The sequence below is a fragment of the Monodon monoceros genome, unplaced genomic scaffold (genome assembly GCF_005190385.1).
Source record: "Monodon monoceros isolate NGI ecotype Baffin Bay Population unplaced genomic scaffold, NGI_Narwhal_1 Super_Scaffold_4, whole genome shotgun sequence".
Classification (NCBI taxonomy): Eukaryota; Metazoa; Chordata; class Mammalia; order Artiodactyla; family Monodontidae; genus Monodon; species Monodon monoceros.
Genome location: NW_021703781.1, coordinates 75,872,237 through 75,884,364, shown reverse-complemented (window position 1 = coordinate 75,884,364; position 12,128 = coordinate 75,872,237). Strand labels below are relative to the sequence as shown.

At 48.8% G+C, this 12,128-nt stretch overlaps 1 protein-coding gene and 1 long non-coding RNA gene across 6 annotated transcripts in view; both read left to right on the top strand.

Annotated features, from left to right (window-relative positions):
- UROS (uroporphyrinogen III synthase) overlaps positions 1-6,405 on the top strand; it is a 36,386-nt gene extending 29,981 nt beyond the window's left edge. For 2 of the 4 annotated variants that reach the window (XM_029201096.1, XM_029201094.1), the window contains one exon: positions 5,374-5,784. In XM_029201096.1, coding sequence (XP_029056929.1) covers positions 5,374-5,508 — 135 coding nt within the window. In that variant the 3' untranslated portion in view covers positions 5,509-5,784. Of the gene's footprint in view, positions 1-3,346; positions 3,678-5,373 lie in introns of those variants that run through there. The other 2 variants (XM_029201097.1, XM_029201095.1) reach the window with 2 other exon arrangements.
- A 5,228-nt stretch (positions 6,406-11,633) lies between these two features.
- Positions 11,634-12,128, top strand: part of LOC114908949 — a 16,751-nt gene continuing 16,256 nt past the window's right edge. For both annotated transcript variants that reach the window (XR_003797083.1, XR_003797082.1), the window contains exon 1: positions 11,634-11,793. This is a non-coding gene — a long non-coding RNA (uncharacterized LOC114908949). The remainder of the gene's footprint in view (positions 11,794-12,128) is intronic.

Below are 12,128 nucleotides of genomic sequence, written 5' to 3'. Positions count from 1 at the left end.
CACTTTGTTGAGAGTTTTTTATCATAAATGGATGTTGAATTTTGTCAGAAGCTTTTTTGTGTGTGTCTATTGAGATAATCATATGATTTTTATTCATTCTTTAATTTGTTAATGTGGCTTATCACATTGACTGCTTTCTGGATATTGAACCCTCCTTGCACCCACAGGATAAAGTCCATCTGATCATGGTGCATGGTCCTTTTAATGTATTGTTGAATTTGGTTTGCTAATATTTTATTGAGGGTTTTTGCATCTGTGTTCATCAGTATATTGGCCTGTAATTTTCTTTTTTTGGTTATATCTTTGTCTGATTTTGGTATCAGGGTGATGCTTGCCGCCTAGAATGAGTTCAGAAGCACTCCATCCTCTGTAAATTATTGGAATAGTTTAAGAAGGATAGATGATAACTTAAAAAAAAGTTTCATAGAATTCACCTGTGAAGCCATCTGGCCCTGGATTTTTGGGGGGGAATTTTTTTTATTACTGATTCAGTTTTATTACTGGTGATTGGTCTGTTCAGTTTTTCTGTTTCTTATTCAGTCTTGGGAGATTATACATTTCTAGGAATTTACCCATTTCTTCTTGGTTGTCCATTTTATTGGTGTGTGCTTTTTCATAGTAATCCCTTATCATTCTCTCTTTCTATAGTCTTGGTTGTAACTACTTTTCTTTCATATCTGATTTTATCTATTTGGGTACTCTCTTTTTTTTCCTTGATGAGTTTGGCTAAAGGTTTATCAATTTGCTTATATTTTGAAGAATCAGCTCTTCGTTTCATTGATCTTTTCCAGTTTTTTTAGTCACTAATCCTTTTATTTCTGCTCTGAGCTTTATGATTTATTTCCCTGTACTAAATTTGGGTTTTGTTTATTCTTCCTTTCCTAGTTCCTTGACGTGTAAGGTTAGGTTCTTTAATTGCAATTTTTCTTGTTTTCTGTGATAGGTTTGTACTGCTATAAACTTCTCTCTTAGAACTGCTTTCGCTGTGTCACAGAGATTTTGTATCATTATGTTTCCATTTTCATTTGTGTCCAGATGTTTTTTGATTTCCTCTATGATTTACTCAGTGACCAGTTGGTTGTTTAGTGGCCTCTACATGTTTGTATTTTTTGCAGTTGTTTTTCTTGTAATTGATTCCTAGTCTCATAGTATTATAGTCAGAAAAGATGCTTGATATGACTTCAGTCTTATTAAATTTTTTGAGACTTGTTTTGTGGCCTAGCATATGACCTATCCTAGAGAATGTTCCATGTACAGTTGAAAAGCATGTGTATTCTGCTGCTTTTGGATGGAATGTTCTGTATATGTCTATTGAGTCATCTGGTCTAACGTCTCCATTAAGGCCAGTGTTTCCTTATTTCCTGTTTGAGTGATCTGTCCATTGATATAAGTGGAATGTTAAAGTCCCCTACTATTACTGTGTTACTGTCCATTTCTCCCTTTATGTCTGTTAATATTTGCTTTACATAATTAGGTGTTCCTACGTTGGGTGCGTATATATTTACAATTGTTATATATAATTGTTGGATTGATCCTTTCATCATTATGTAATGTCCTTTGTCTCTTGTTACAGTCCTTGTTTTTTTTTTAATTAAAAACCTTTTTAAAAATATCTTTATTGGAGTATAATTGCTTTACATTGTTGTGTTAGTTTCTGCTGTATAACAAAGTGAATCAGCTATATATACATATGTCCCCATATCTCTTCCGTCTTGCGTCTCCCTCCCTCCCACCCTCCCTATCCCACCCCTCCAGGTGGTCACAAAGCACCGAGCTGATCTCCCTGTGCTATGCAGCTGCTTCCCACTAGCTATCTGTTTTACATTTGGTAGTGTATATATGTCCATGCCACTCTCTCACCTTATCCCAGCTTACACTTCCCCCTCCCTGTGTCCTCAAGTCCATTCTCTACATCTGCATCTTTATTCCTGTCCTGCCCCTAGGTTCTTCAGAACCTTTTTTTTTTTTTTAGATTCCATATATATGTGTTAGCATATGGTATTTGTTTTGCTCTTTCTGACTTACTTCACTCTGTATGACAGACTCTAGGTCCATCCACCTCACTACAAATAACTCAATTTCGTTTCTTTTTATGGCTGAGTAATATTGCATTGTATATATGTGCCACATCTTCTTTATCCATTCATCTGTTGATGGACACTTAGGTAGCTTCCATGTCCTGGCTATTGTAAATAGAGCTGCAGTGAACATTGTGGTCCATGACTGTTTTTGAATTATGGTTTTCTCAGGGTATATGCCCAGTAGTGGGATTGCTGGGTCATACGGTAATTCTATTTTTAGTTCTTTAAGGAACCTCCATACTGTTCTCCATAGTGGCTGTATCAGTTTACATTCCCACCAACAGTGAAAGAGGGTTCCCGTTTCTCCACAACCTCTCCAGCATTTATTGTTTGTAGAATTTTTGATGATGGCCATTCTGACCAGTGTGAGGTGATATCTCATCGTAGTTTTGATTTGCATTTCTCTAATGATTAATGATGTTGAGCATTCTTTCATGTGTTTGTTGGCCATCTGTGTGTCTTCTTTGGAGAAATGTCTATTTAGGTCTTCTGCCCATTTTTGGATTGGGTGGTTTGTTTTTTTGATATTGAGCTGCATGAGCTGCTTATAAATTTTGGAGAGTAATCCTTTGTCAGTTGCTTCATTTGCAAATATTTTCTCCCATTCTGAGGGCTGTCTTTTCATCTTGTTTATGGTTTCCTTTGCTGTGCAAAAGCTTTTAAGTTTCATTAGGTCCCATTTGTTTATTTTTGTTTTTATTTCCATTTCTCTAGGAGGTGGGTCAAAAAGGATCTTGCTGTGATTTATGTGATAACAGTGTTCTGCCTATGTTTTCCTCTAAGAGTTTTACAGTGTCTGGCCTTACATTTAGGTCTTTAATCCATTTTGAGTTTATATTTGTGTATGGTGTTAGGGAGTGTTCTAATTTCATTCTTTTACACGTAGCTGTCCAGTTTTCCCCCAAGCTACAGTAATCAAGACAGTATGTATGGTACTGACACAAAAACAGAACTATCGATCAATGGAACAGGATAGAAAGCCCAGAGATAAACCCACGAACATATGGTCACCTTATCTTTGATAAAGGAGGCAAGAATATACAATGGAGAAAAGACCACCTTTCTTTCTTTTTTAATGTTTCTTTTTTAAAAACACAGCCTTTTTTTTTTTTTGGCCGTGCTGCAGGGCTTTGTGGGATTTTAGTTCCCCAACCAGGGGGTGAACCTGGGCCCTCAGCAGTGGGAGCGCAGAGTCCTAACCACTGGACCACCAGGGAATTCCCTAAAAAATAGCTTTATTGAGATATAATTCACATACTATAAAACTCACTTTTTATGAATTACATATGTACCCTTTTAAAGTGTACAATTCAGTGGTTTTTAGTAAATTCACAGAGGCGTGCCACCATCACCCTCTCGGTGCAGAACATTTCAGAGCCATGAGAGAAACCGCATATCCATTAGAGTCACTCCCCAACCCCCTAGCAACCACTAATCCAATCTCTGTCTCTGCAGATCTACCTATTCTGGACTTTTCATATAAATGGAATCATGCCGTATATAGCCTTTTGAGACTGGCTTTTTTCAGTTGGCATAATGGTTTCAGGATTTACCCATACCGTCATGTGTCAGTACTTCCTTCCTCTGTATTGCCAGGTAACAGTCCATTCTACGAATATACCAGAAGGAGTTTCTTGTGGTTTTGGTTTGGATTCCCCTAATGGCTAGTGATGTTGAGCATCTTTTCATGTGCTGTTGGCCATTTTTATATCTTCTTTAGAGAAATGTCTACTCACATCCTTGCCACTTTTTAACTAGGTTGCCTTTTTGTTCAGTTGTAAGAGTTCTTTTTTTCTGGATACAAGTCCCTTATCAGATATGTGATTTGCAGAAACGTTCTCCCATTCTGTGAGTTGTCTTTTCACTTTTTTAACGGTGTTCTTTGAAGCACAAAAGTTTTCTTTATCTAGTTTTTATTTTATTATTTGTGCTTTTCATCATGTATCTAAGAAAACATTGCCTAATGCAAGGTCATTGAAGATCCACTCCTATGTTTTCTTCTAGTTTTATGGTTTTAGCTCTTACATTTAGGTCTTTGATCCATTTGGAGTTAATTTTTGTTATGATGTGAGGTAGGGGTCCAGCTTCATTTTTTTTCCTCAGGGAGTTTCTTGAGGGGTGGCTGCTTCATGGGGGGGAGCGTGGGAGCTACAGGAGCCCGAGCTTCTGTGAGACAGCAGCCTCCTTCCCCTCATTACCACACGTGCTGGGGAGGAGTGTCAGGCCACAGCATCCTGAGGTTGTGCAAGGGCGGTATCTTGTTCACACTACCGCCAGCCTGCCTGGGAAGGGGGGTGAAGGGGGTGCTGGGCAGGGGCTGCCATTGTCGGGGGGCTCACCTTCACAGACCACTCCCAGGCGGGTCCATGTCCACGGTGTTAGTCCAGAGGGGCGTGGGGATGAGCACGTTCTCTGCCAGAAGCTGTCGATCTTCTCAGTTCACCCCTGCACTGGCCACTGAGAGGCAGGGCAATTGTGCCCCTTTCACAGATGAGGAAACTGAGGATCAAAAAGGCTAAGTGATTTGTAATGACAGCTAGCGAGGGCCAGAGTCACAACTAAAAATCCTGTTCAGCCCAAAGTGAGGCTCTGGATGGGACCTTCAGACACAAGCTTGTCTGGAGAGGGGCGTCCTGCTGACGAGGCCCAGGCCGTTGGAGCTTCTAATCTGGGATAACGATGGTCCTACAGGTAGCAGCCGCTGACGGTCACTGGGCGTTTGTCTGTGCCAGGCACAGGGCCATGCGGGTGGTTACACGCATTGCTCATCTAATCCTCAGAGCAGCCTGAGGAGGAAGCCTCTTAACCTTTCTGCTTCACGGAGGAGGGGACGGAGGCCCAGAGAGGGCAGGTCACTTGCTGAGGCCACCGTCCTGTGGAGCTGCGATGTGAACCCGACCCTCTGGCTCTGGGCCCTGGTCCTGACCGCTCTGCTTTCCCAGGGCCCAGCCACCGCCCCATGCTGCACGCAGAGCCCCTTTCAGACTTTGTTCTGTGCTCCACCCGGCCCCGCCCGTGGCAGGCGCTGATTGATTCCAGGCCTCTCCTGCCCACCCCCGCCCCCCCCCCCACCAAGCCCGGGCCGCAGGGCTAGCGGGAGCTCGCTCAGGCCGATGGTGAGGCTGTCAAGAGACTGAGGCTTTTTGCAGGTGGTAGAGCTGCGATCACATCAGGAGGTGTCATCTCGTTTATAAGCTCTCACGTAAGGAGCGATGTCCTAACAGGAGGCAACAGGCCCTGCTCCCATCGCCCCCTGCGGGTGCACTGAGGCCCCTCTGTCTTCTCCCTGCAGTTCGTGGCCATTGGGCCCACCACAGCCCACGCCCTGGCCGCGCAGGGCCTGCCCGTGAGCTGCACCGCAGAGAGCCCCACGCCGCAAGCCCTGGCCGCGGGCATCAGGACGGCGCTCCAGTCCCATGGATGCTGAGTCAGAGGCCCCGGCGCCCTCCCTGGGCGGAGCTGCCCCTGTGGGCCCAGGGCCAGGTGCTACCACGTCCCGGTGGAGCTGGGCATCGGGCAGGGGCTCCTGGGAAACCGCCCCCTCACACTTCTGCCTCGCGCCCGGGGGAGCCCCCGCCAACACCGAGGCTGGGCCGGGACCCGGGGCCGCGTCAGGCCCACGTGCGCCTGACGTCCCTTCGTGGAGTCTAGCTCGGACCCCCGCCCGGCGCACGCGGCTCCTGTGGCAGCAGAAGGAAATCAAATAAAGTGCACTGGCCACGCCTGCTGACTGTGCCTTGTTACTTGCTGTCTGTGGTTTCAGTGCAAAGCTGTGTTTGGCGCCCACGTTCTGAGAACTGACAAACCTGGTATGAATAATAAAGTTTGCTGTGTGTGAAGGAGTTTTATTCATCTTACAGGACCTCGAAATTCCTGCTTTGTGGACAACGTAATTCGAATACAGAGAGGCTTTCTTTCCTTCAGAGACAGAAAAACCGCATCAGTCCGCCGGGCTTCCCAGAGGCTGGGGAGGCTGATTTACTTCGAGGGGCTCCCGTGCAGATGCAGGGCCTGCAGGGAGGTTTCGGGAATCCGTCCCCGAGCTTTATTCCCATTTTTATAAGCTTGGCCTGGCTTCTGAGCTGGGTTGAATGAAACCCGTGTCTGTCTGTCAGTCACGTGAGCTTGTGGTAGGAAAGATCCCTGTGCTCCCCACACATGGCGGGTCCCGTTGGAAGGCGTTTTCTATTGAGCGACTCCAGCCCCGTGCAGGGGCTTTGCCTCTCTGATGTCCATTCCCGTGAACAGCCCTCGGGAGTAGATGTCACTAGTATTCCCATTTGTCTGGTGAAGAAAAGGAGACTCGGGAAGTTAAGGGACAGCGAGTGAGTGACAGAACCAGGATGAACTTAGCAGGGGTTTGTGCGCTCAGCACGTAGACCAGGACCGGTGACGTTCATACACAACCTCGCGCCAGATGGGCATTAGCTCGGGGGGGGCGGCCGTCTGTTCCTGACATGGGGGCAGGGGAGGGGTGTGTCAGGGGTCGGGCTGCAGGGCTGCCTTAGGTGGTCTGCCCACCACTTTGGTGGTGCTGAGTGCAGGGGGCATGCGCAGTACCCTGTTTTTGCTCCCGGCTCTTCAGAAATGGCAGTTGGGTTTTGGGGGTCTTTTTGTATCTCGTTGCCCAGAATTTGCCCCAACGGCACATGCACACAGTTATTTTTAGTCCCTTATAGTTTCTTTGTATTTTGTTGCTCAAGGAGACGTTTGTCCAGGTGCAAGCACTGCAGCAAAGGGTCCCAGGGCCCAGAGCCCAGCCTGCTGGGTCCCATAAAAGACTGTCCTTTGGGGTCGATGATGCCCAGACTGGGTGAGCCGGTCCCCTGATCACGTGCTTGGGGGTCAGGGCAAGGTCAAGTTGCTATAGAAACGGTGGTTTCTGTACTTTTGGCTAAGGCAGAGTTGCAAGCACAAACCTTTAGCATTATGAGCAGAACTGAAAATTATAAAGCTATGTATAAAAATCCTTTTAACAATGCTGAACCACGGGAGTCTGCTTTGTTACTTTACTAAGTGCAATGAACATAGTTTTCCTTTCCTTTGTAATTGTTTCCTTTTCTTTCCATTATTCTCAAGGATTGAAGCCAGTGCCGTGGCCTCAGAACCCTTCTGAGACCAGAGGTGTGGCTGGCGCAGGAAGCAGAGGGAATCTGTTCTGACCTGGGGCGGAGCCCCATGTGTGCCTCACCGTATCACTGAATATGTGCAGGACCGAGGGCCGGGAGGGGGAGGCTCATCCTCTCCAGTCGAAAACAAAGGTAGAATTGGACAAAATGGTTACAAACAACCATTTCAGGGCTCTGGAATTTGACCTGAGTCAGACGACAAATCGAGAAGCGTTTATTCTTGAAAACCCGCCCTTTGGGCCAGACCAGCGGGAGTGGCCTCGTGGCCTAGAGATGCCCCTCATCCCTGTGCACCCACTGCTGGGACCCTAGATTCGGGCAGGAGGAGAAAACCAGGGTTTTTTCAGTGCAAGGTGGTGAACCCTGTAGGATGGGAATAGGAAAACCTGCAGCGTTGCTAGTCTGAGCTTGTGGTCCCAGTTGGGATGAGCCACAGACCAATCAGAAATGGAACGGGGACCTCGTGGGGATGAGAGCTCCACAGAAGGACTGACTGGGTTAGCCGACTGGGAGGAGTGCTTGTGTGCAGTGCAGTGCCGGCCCGACACAGACCAGGGGGATGCAGGGTGCGGGCCAGAGGGAACTTGTGGGGCCACGGGTGTGTCCTATAACCGATCGTGGCGTTGGTCGCACAGGGAGGCCATTTGTCCTGGAGGATTGCGTAAAATAATTCGGAGAGCGCTGCGTTATACACACGTTTTTCTCTGTATTATCAAAGTGAAATAGGTTAGACCACGAATCAGGAACTCTGGCTGCACATGAGAACCACGTGACGTGCTTCTACAAAGGGAGTTGCTTCGCCCACCCCCATTCTACTTAATTGTTTCCTAGGGCAAAGCCCAAGCAGCAGGCGTTTCAGAAGCCCTCCAGGTGGTTCCCAGCCCTCCAGGTGGTTCCCATCTGCAACCACGTTTGAAAACCATCGCACCTGGGCAGGGTGCAGTCCCCGGTCGAGTCTAGAAGCTGGAGAAGTACGAAACAGGCGCCGGGCAGTGGAGGAGGAGACGAGAAACCCGGCTGGAGGCGGGCGGGGAGACAAAGGTGAGAAGGGGTGCGTGGGCTGCAGAAGAGGGGCCGCATCACCCCACGGGGGCAGGGGCGGGAGGCGGCCCAGGGAGGGTGAGAGCGGGGCTGGGCACAGGCGACAAGGATTTCCTAAATGTCTTTCATCCGCATGGCAGCCTGAAGTGACCTTTTGGAGAGGAGGTGACCAGGGTTTAAGGAGAGGCGGGGCAGATTTGGAAAGATGGAGGTCAGTTTGGGATTTGGAAGGGTTGCTGCCGACTCAGTCCATCAGAGGGAGGTGAGCCAGGCATCGAAGGTGCAGGTTTCCTGGCCGTCGCTGTGAGTGGGGAACCTGGGCTTTGGCAGCTGGGCTGGGGGCTCCTGTTAGCAGTTTAGAACGTGAGGGCTGGGTAGGCAAACGTGAGTTTTAAAGTGACTGGGGAAGGACCCCTGGTTCTGCAGATACTGGGGACAGCAGAAGGCAGCGTCTCAGTAACTTTCAGCTCTGGAAAGTTAAACCCAGAGAGGCCACACGTGGTTCTGCTCACCCCTTCCCAGAGGCTGACAGTTCCTCCTAAGGCCCAGAGTTCTGCCGGTTCGTTGTCTGTGGGCTGGTAGGAGAGAGTGAATGGCGACCTCAGGACAGGAGCTCGACAGGCACAGGTCCAGCCTGGGAAGGGTTAGCTTTGAGGTTGTGGAGCCGGCATGAGGCACGAGTTCCACACGACCCTGATAGAGCCCCCAGCCCCAAGTTTCCTGTGTCCTTCCTGAAGATCAGAAGGGACAGAACATGAGGTGGGAGAGGACAGATCAGGGAGCAGACATTGAACAGAGGTGCTGTAGAGGGTTTGCCATATTCTGCGTTCGCTCTTTACGTGGGCTCTTGTGCGCCCACCCCAGCCGGTGCCGCCGAGTGTTGGTGCAGGAAGACCTTTGGGAAGAGAGTAAAGCATCGTGCGGGAATCTGCACGCCGAACCAGTGCTGGGCCTCGGGCCTGGGGTGGTCAGCAGTGAGTTGAAGGTGTTCCCTTTGGACCTTAGAGCTGAGCTCATAATTATGGGATGCGTTCTCGGGTGCTGTTCCAAGTTTTAGATGCTTTAACTCATTAGTTACATGTAATAACTCACCTAAGGAGTTAAAATAATGGCTCCGTGCCAACTATTAGGTTAAATGTTGATGCAATTATGTTAATTGTGAATGGAAGGTAAAATAAAAACATTGCGATGTATATGGTTTTTTTAGAAAATAAACTAGCAGGAAATCATTTTACTAAAAATTCTAATGTGTAACATATTCTTAACAATAAGCCAAATAATGCCATTCAGGATTTACTGCTGTGTCTGAGAGGTTTATCTGGTGCAAAGGTGATGTCGGGTCATGACCTCTGACACCTAATGAGTCTGGGCCACGTGCTGGGAACCTGGGGGTCAGAGACAGCACGGCTCCTGCCCTCAAGGGGCTGCAAACACTGTGAAGGGACAAAGTCGGGAGGCAGCTGAGCTCAGCAGAGCTGGTCTGTACTTCACTCGGCAGGACTGTGGCCGGGAGAGGGGGGCGGTCCACAGCTTCACTCTCCGAGGCTCTGTCGCCAGGAGCCTGACAGTGGAGTACCAGGATGGCCGTCTTCGAAACCGAGTTGCCTGCCTTTTGTGTCAGTGTCTTTGATTGTCATATTTTCCTTCAGAGATTTTATTTAAAAAATTAGATTTCTTTTTTTTCCCTTAAATCCATTTCTTACAATTGTCAGAGGTTCTTGGCTGGGCAATGGTGTCATGTGCCTTCAGCCCTCGATCATACCTCTCTGCCCCTCTCCCGAATCCTGACCCAATCCTTTCCTCCCCAAACATTTTATAAATGAGAAGGGACGTGGCACCAGGGCTGACCGGTCTGACCATCAGTGCCTGGTGTGTGCCAGCTCCAGGCAGGAGGTGCAGGCGAGAAGGGCAGGCAGCACGCAGGCCGCCAGACTGGGCTCCTGGGGTCCCATCTCCCTCACAGGTTTAAATTCCCCAAACTGGAAACGTTCACTTTACCTCCTGGAAAATTGCTCCTCGGCGCCAGATAAAGTGAAAAACATTTTGGAAAGAGCTGCAAGTTAACGATGTTGACCTGCACCCCACGGCCAGGTCAGCCAGGAGCTCCACACCGCTCAGCTTCCCCAGTCCTGTAGGCCCCCCTCCCCGTCCCCAAGGCCACGAGTGAGAGGACACCCCGAGAGCTCCCCAACTCAGGCAAGAGGAGGTCAGCTCGGCCCGTCCTCTGGGTGAACAGAGGCAGAGACTCATTCACACAGTCTTCAGTCTGCAGTGCTGTGGAATTAGCCAGCTGAGGGTAAACTCAATGAGGCCAAGTGACAGCAAAGCAGCACAGAACCACCCGGCTGAGAACATTCTACTTATGAGCTCACAGCCCCAAACCAGAAGGGGAAGAAACCAGGATTCTACTACACGCACTGCCTCTGTCGTCTCAAACTCTCCCGCTGTTCCTGACCTCACCCGGGGTGCGGCCACGGGGCACGGGATGACCCCGCTCAGCACAGAGCCCCAGGATCCCCTTTGGGGGGGTCGTTAGCCACTCTTACCCTCGTTGCTCACTTCAGTGCCCTAGTCACTCTGCAGCTAAGACAGATGACACAGCACCTCAGCAGGCTTGCAACGATCAGTAAGCCTCCGACCATGGTGACCATAATCTTGAAGTCAAGCCTCTCAGTTACCATCCTGACGTTAAGCACACACCCGGGCAGAGAAGCGCTGGGGGCAGTGAATGTGCCCTCACCGTGCCCCAGCCGCTTAGCGACCTCAACATGCCTCCTTCAGCGGAGGGCGCGAGCCCAACCACAGAGCCTTCTGCGTGTAAAACGTGGATAAACCTTCCTAAGCTGCTCCAGGGTGGGTAAAGGGTGTATTTGTGGATGAAAAGGGACTGAAATGCGAAGTCTAGAGAGAAGGAAGTCAGAAGGACACATGGTGGGAGGACTCTCTCTCCCCCTCTCACAGGCAGTAACGCGCAGTTGCAAATCAGACAGACCTACATTTGAGCCAGTGGCTTCGCTCCCAGACCCTGGGCCTCCTGAGATATATTCACTTTCAGAGTCAGGCTTAAAAATCTCCTGTGGGAATAACTAAGGGAATGTCTGTTTTTTTTTCAAAAATGTTGTGTGTGCAATGCTGAGAATGTGCAAACCCACTTTGTAAATGATATGTGTTTTAGGGGAAAAAAAATGTCAGTTCTCCCAATGACAAGTAGGTCATGCCAGCTTAGTATTTAAGGAAATTCTAGAAGCTCCCCGCCAAACCCTTCCCCCAGCTCCGAGGTGGAGAGTGTCCTGCACAGACAGACCAGGAGCCACCTTCGCCAGGAGCCCCTCTCCCTGATTCTCTCTTTATCGTAGGTCACACGCCTCCCTCAGCTATTTTTCTTCTGAAATCCAACTGATTTCCTCAAAATCCAATTTACCTGGAATAAGCAATTTGGTTAATCAAACACCCTGAACCTTGAGAAGCCAGTCCCTTCAAAGGCTCGGTAATCACTGGAGAGGAGAGAAGTAACTCCCTGAGAAAAGCCAACAATTCGAATGGTAAGCAACACCTCCCTGAGTCCAGGCGTCCTGAGCTGCATGAAACCAAATAAAAATAAATTTAAAATAAAATGAATTGTAGGGAACAAGACCCTTCAGTAATAAATCCCCTGCTCCTATGATCCTAAGAAGGATCTCATTGTCATCTAGAGGGAGACCTGACTTCCAGATGTGCCGTCTTCCGCCAGAGCTCAAGGGAGGGACAGGCAGGTTCTGGGGCTTTGAGACCCGTCGGGACGCAGGCTGTGTGACATCAGCCTTCAGAACAGCAGCTCCCAATCACAGACTTCTCAGTTCTGTCCTGCATTTAGGTTGATTTCCGCCTCCCAGGAAAT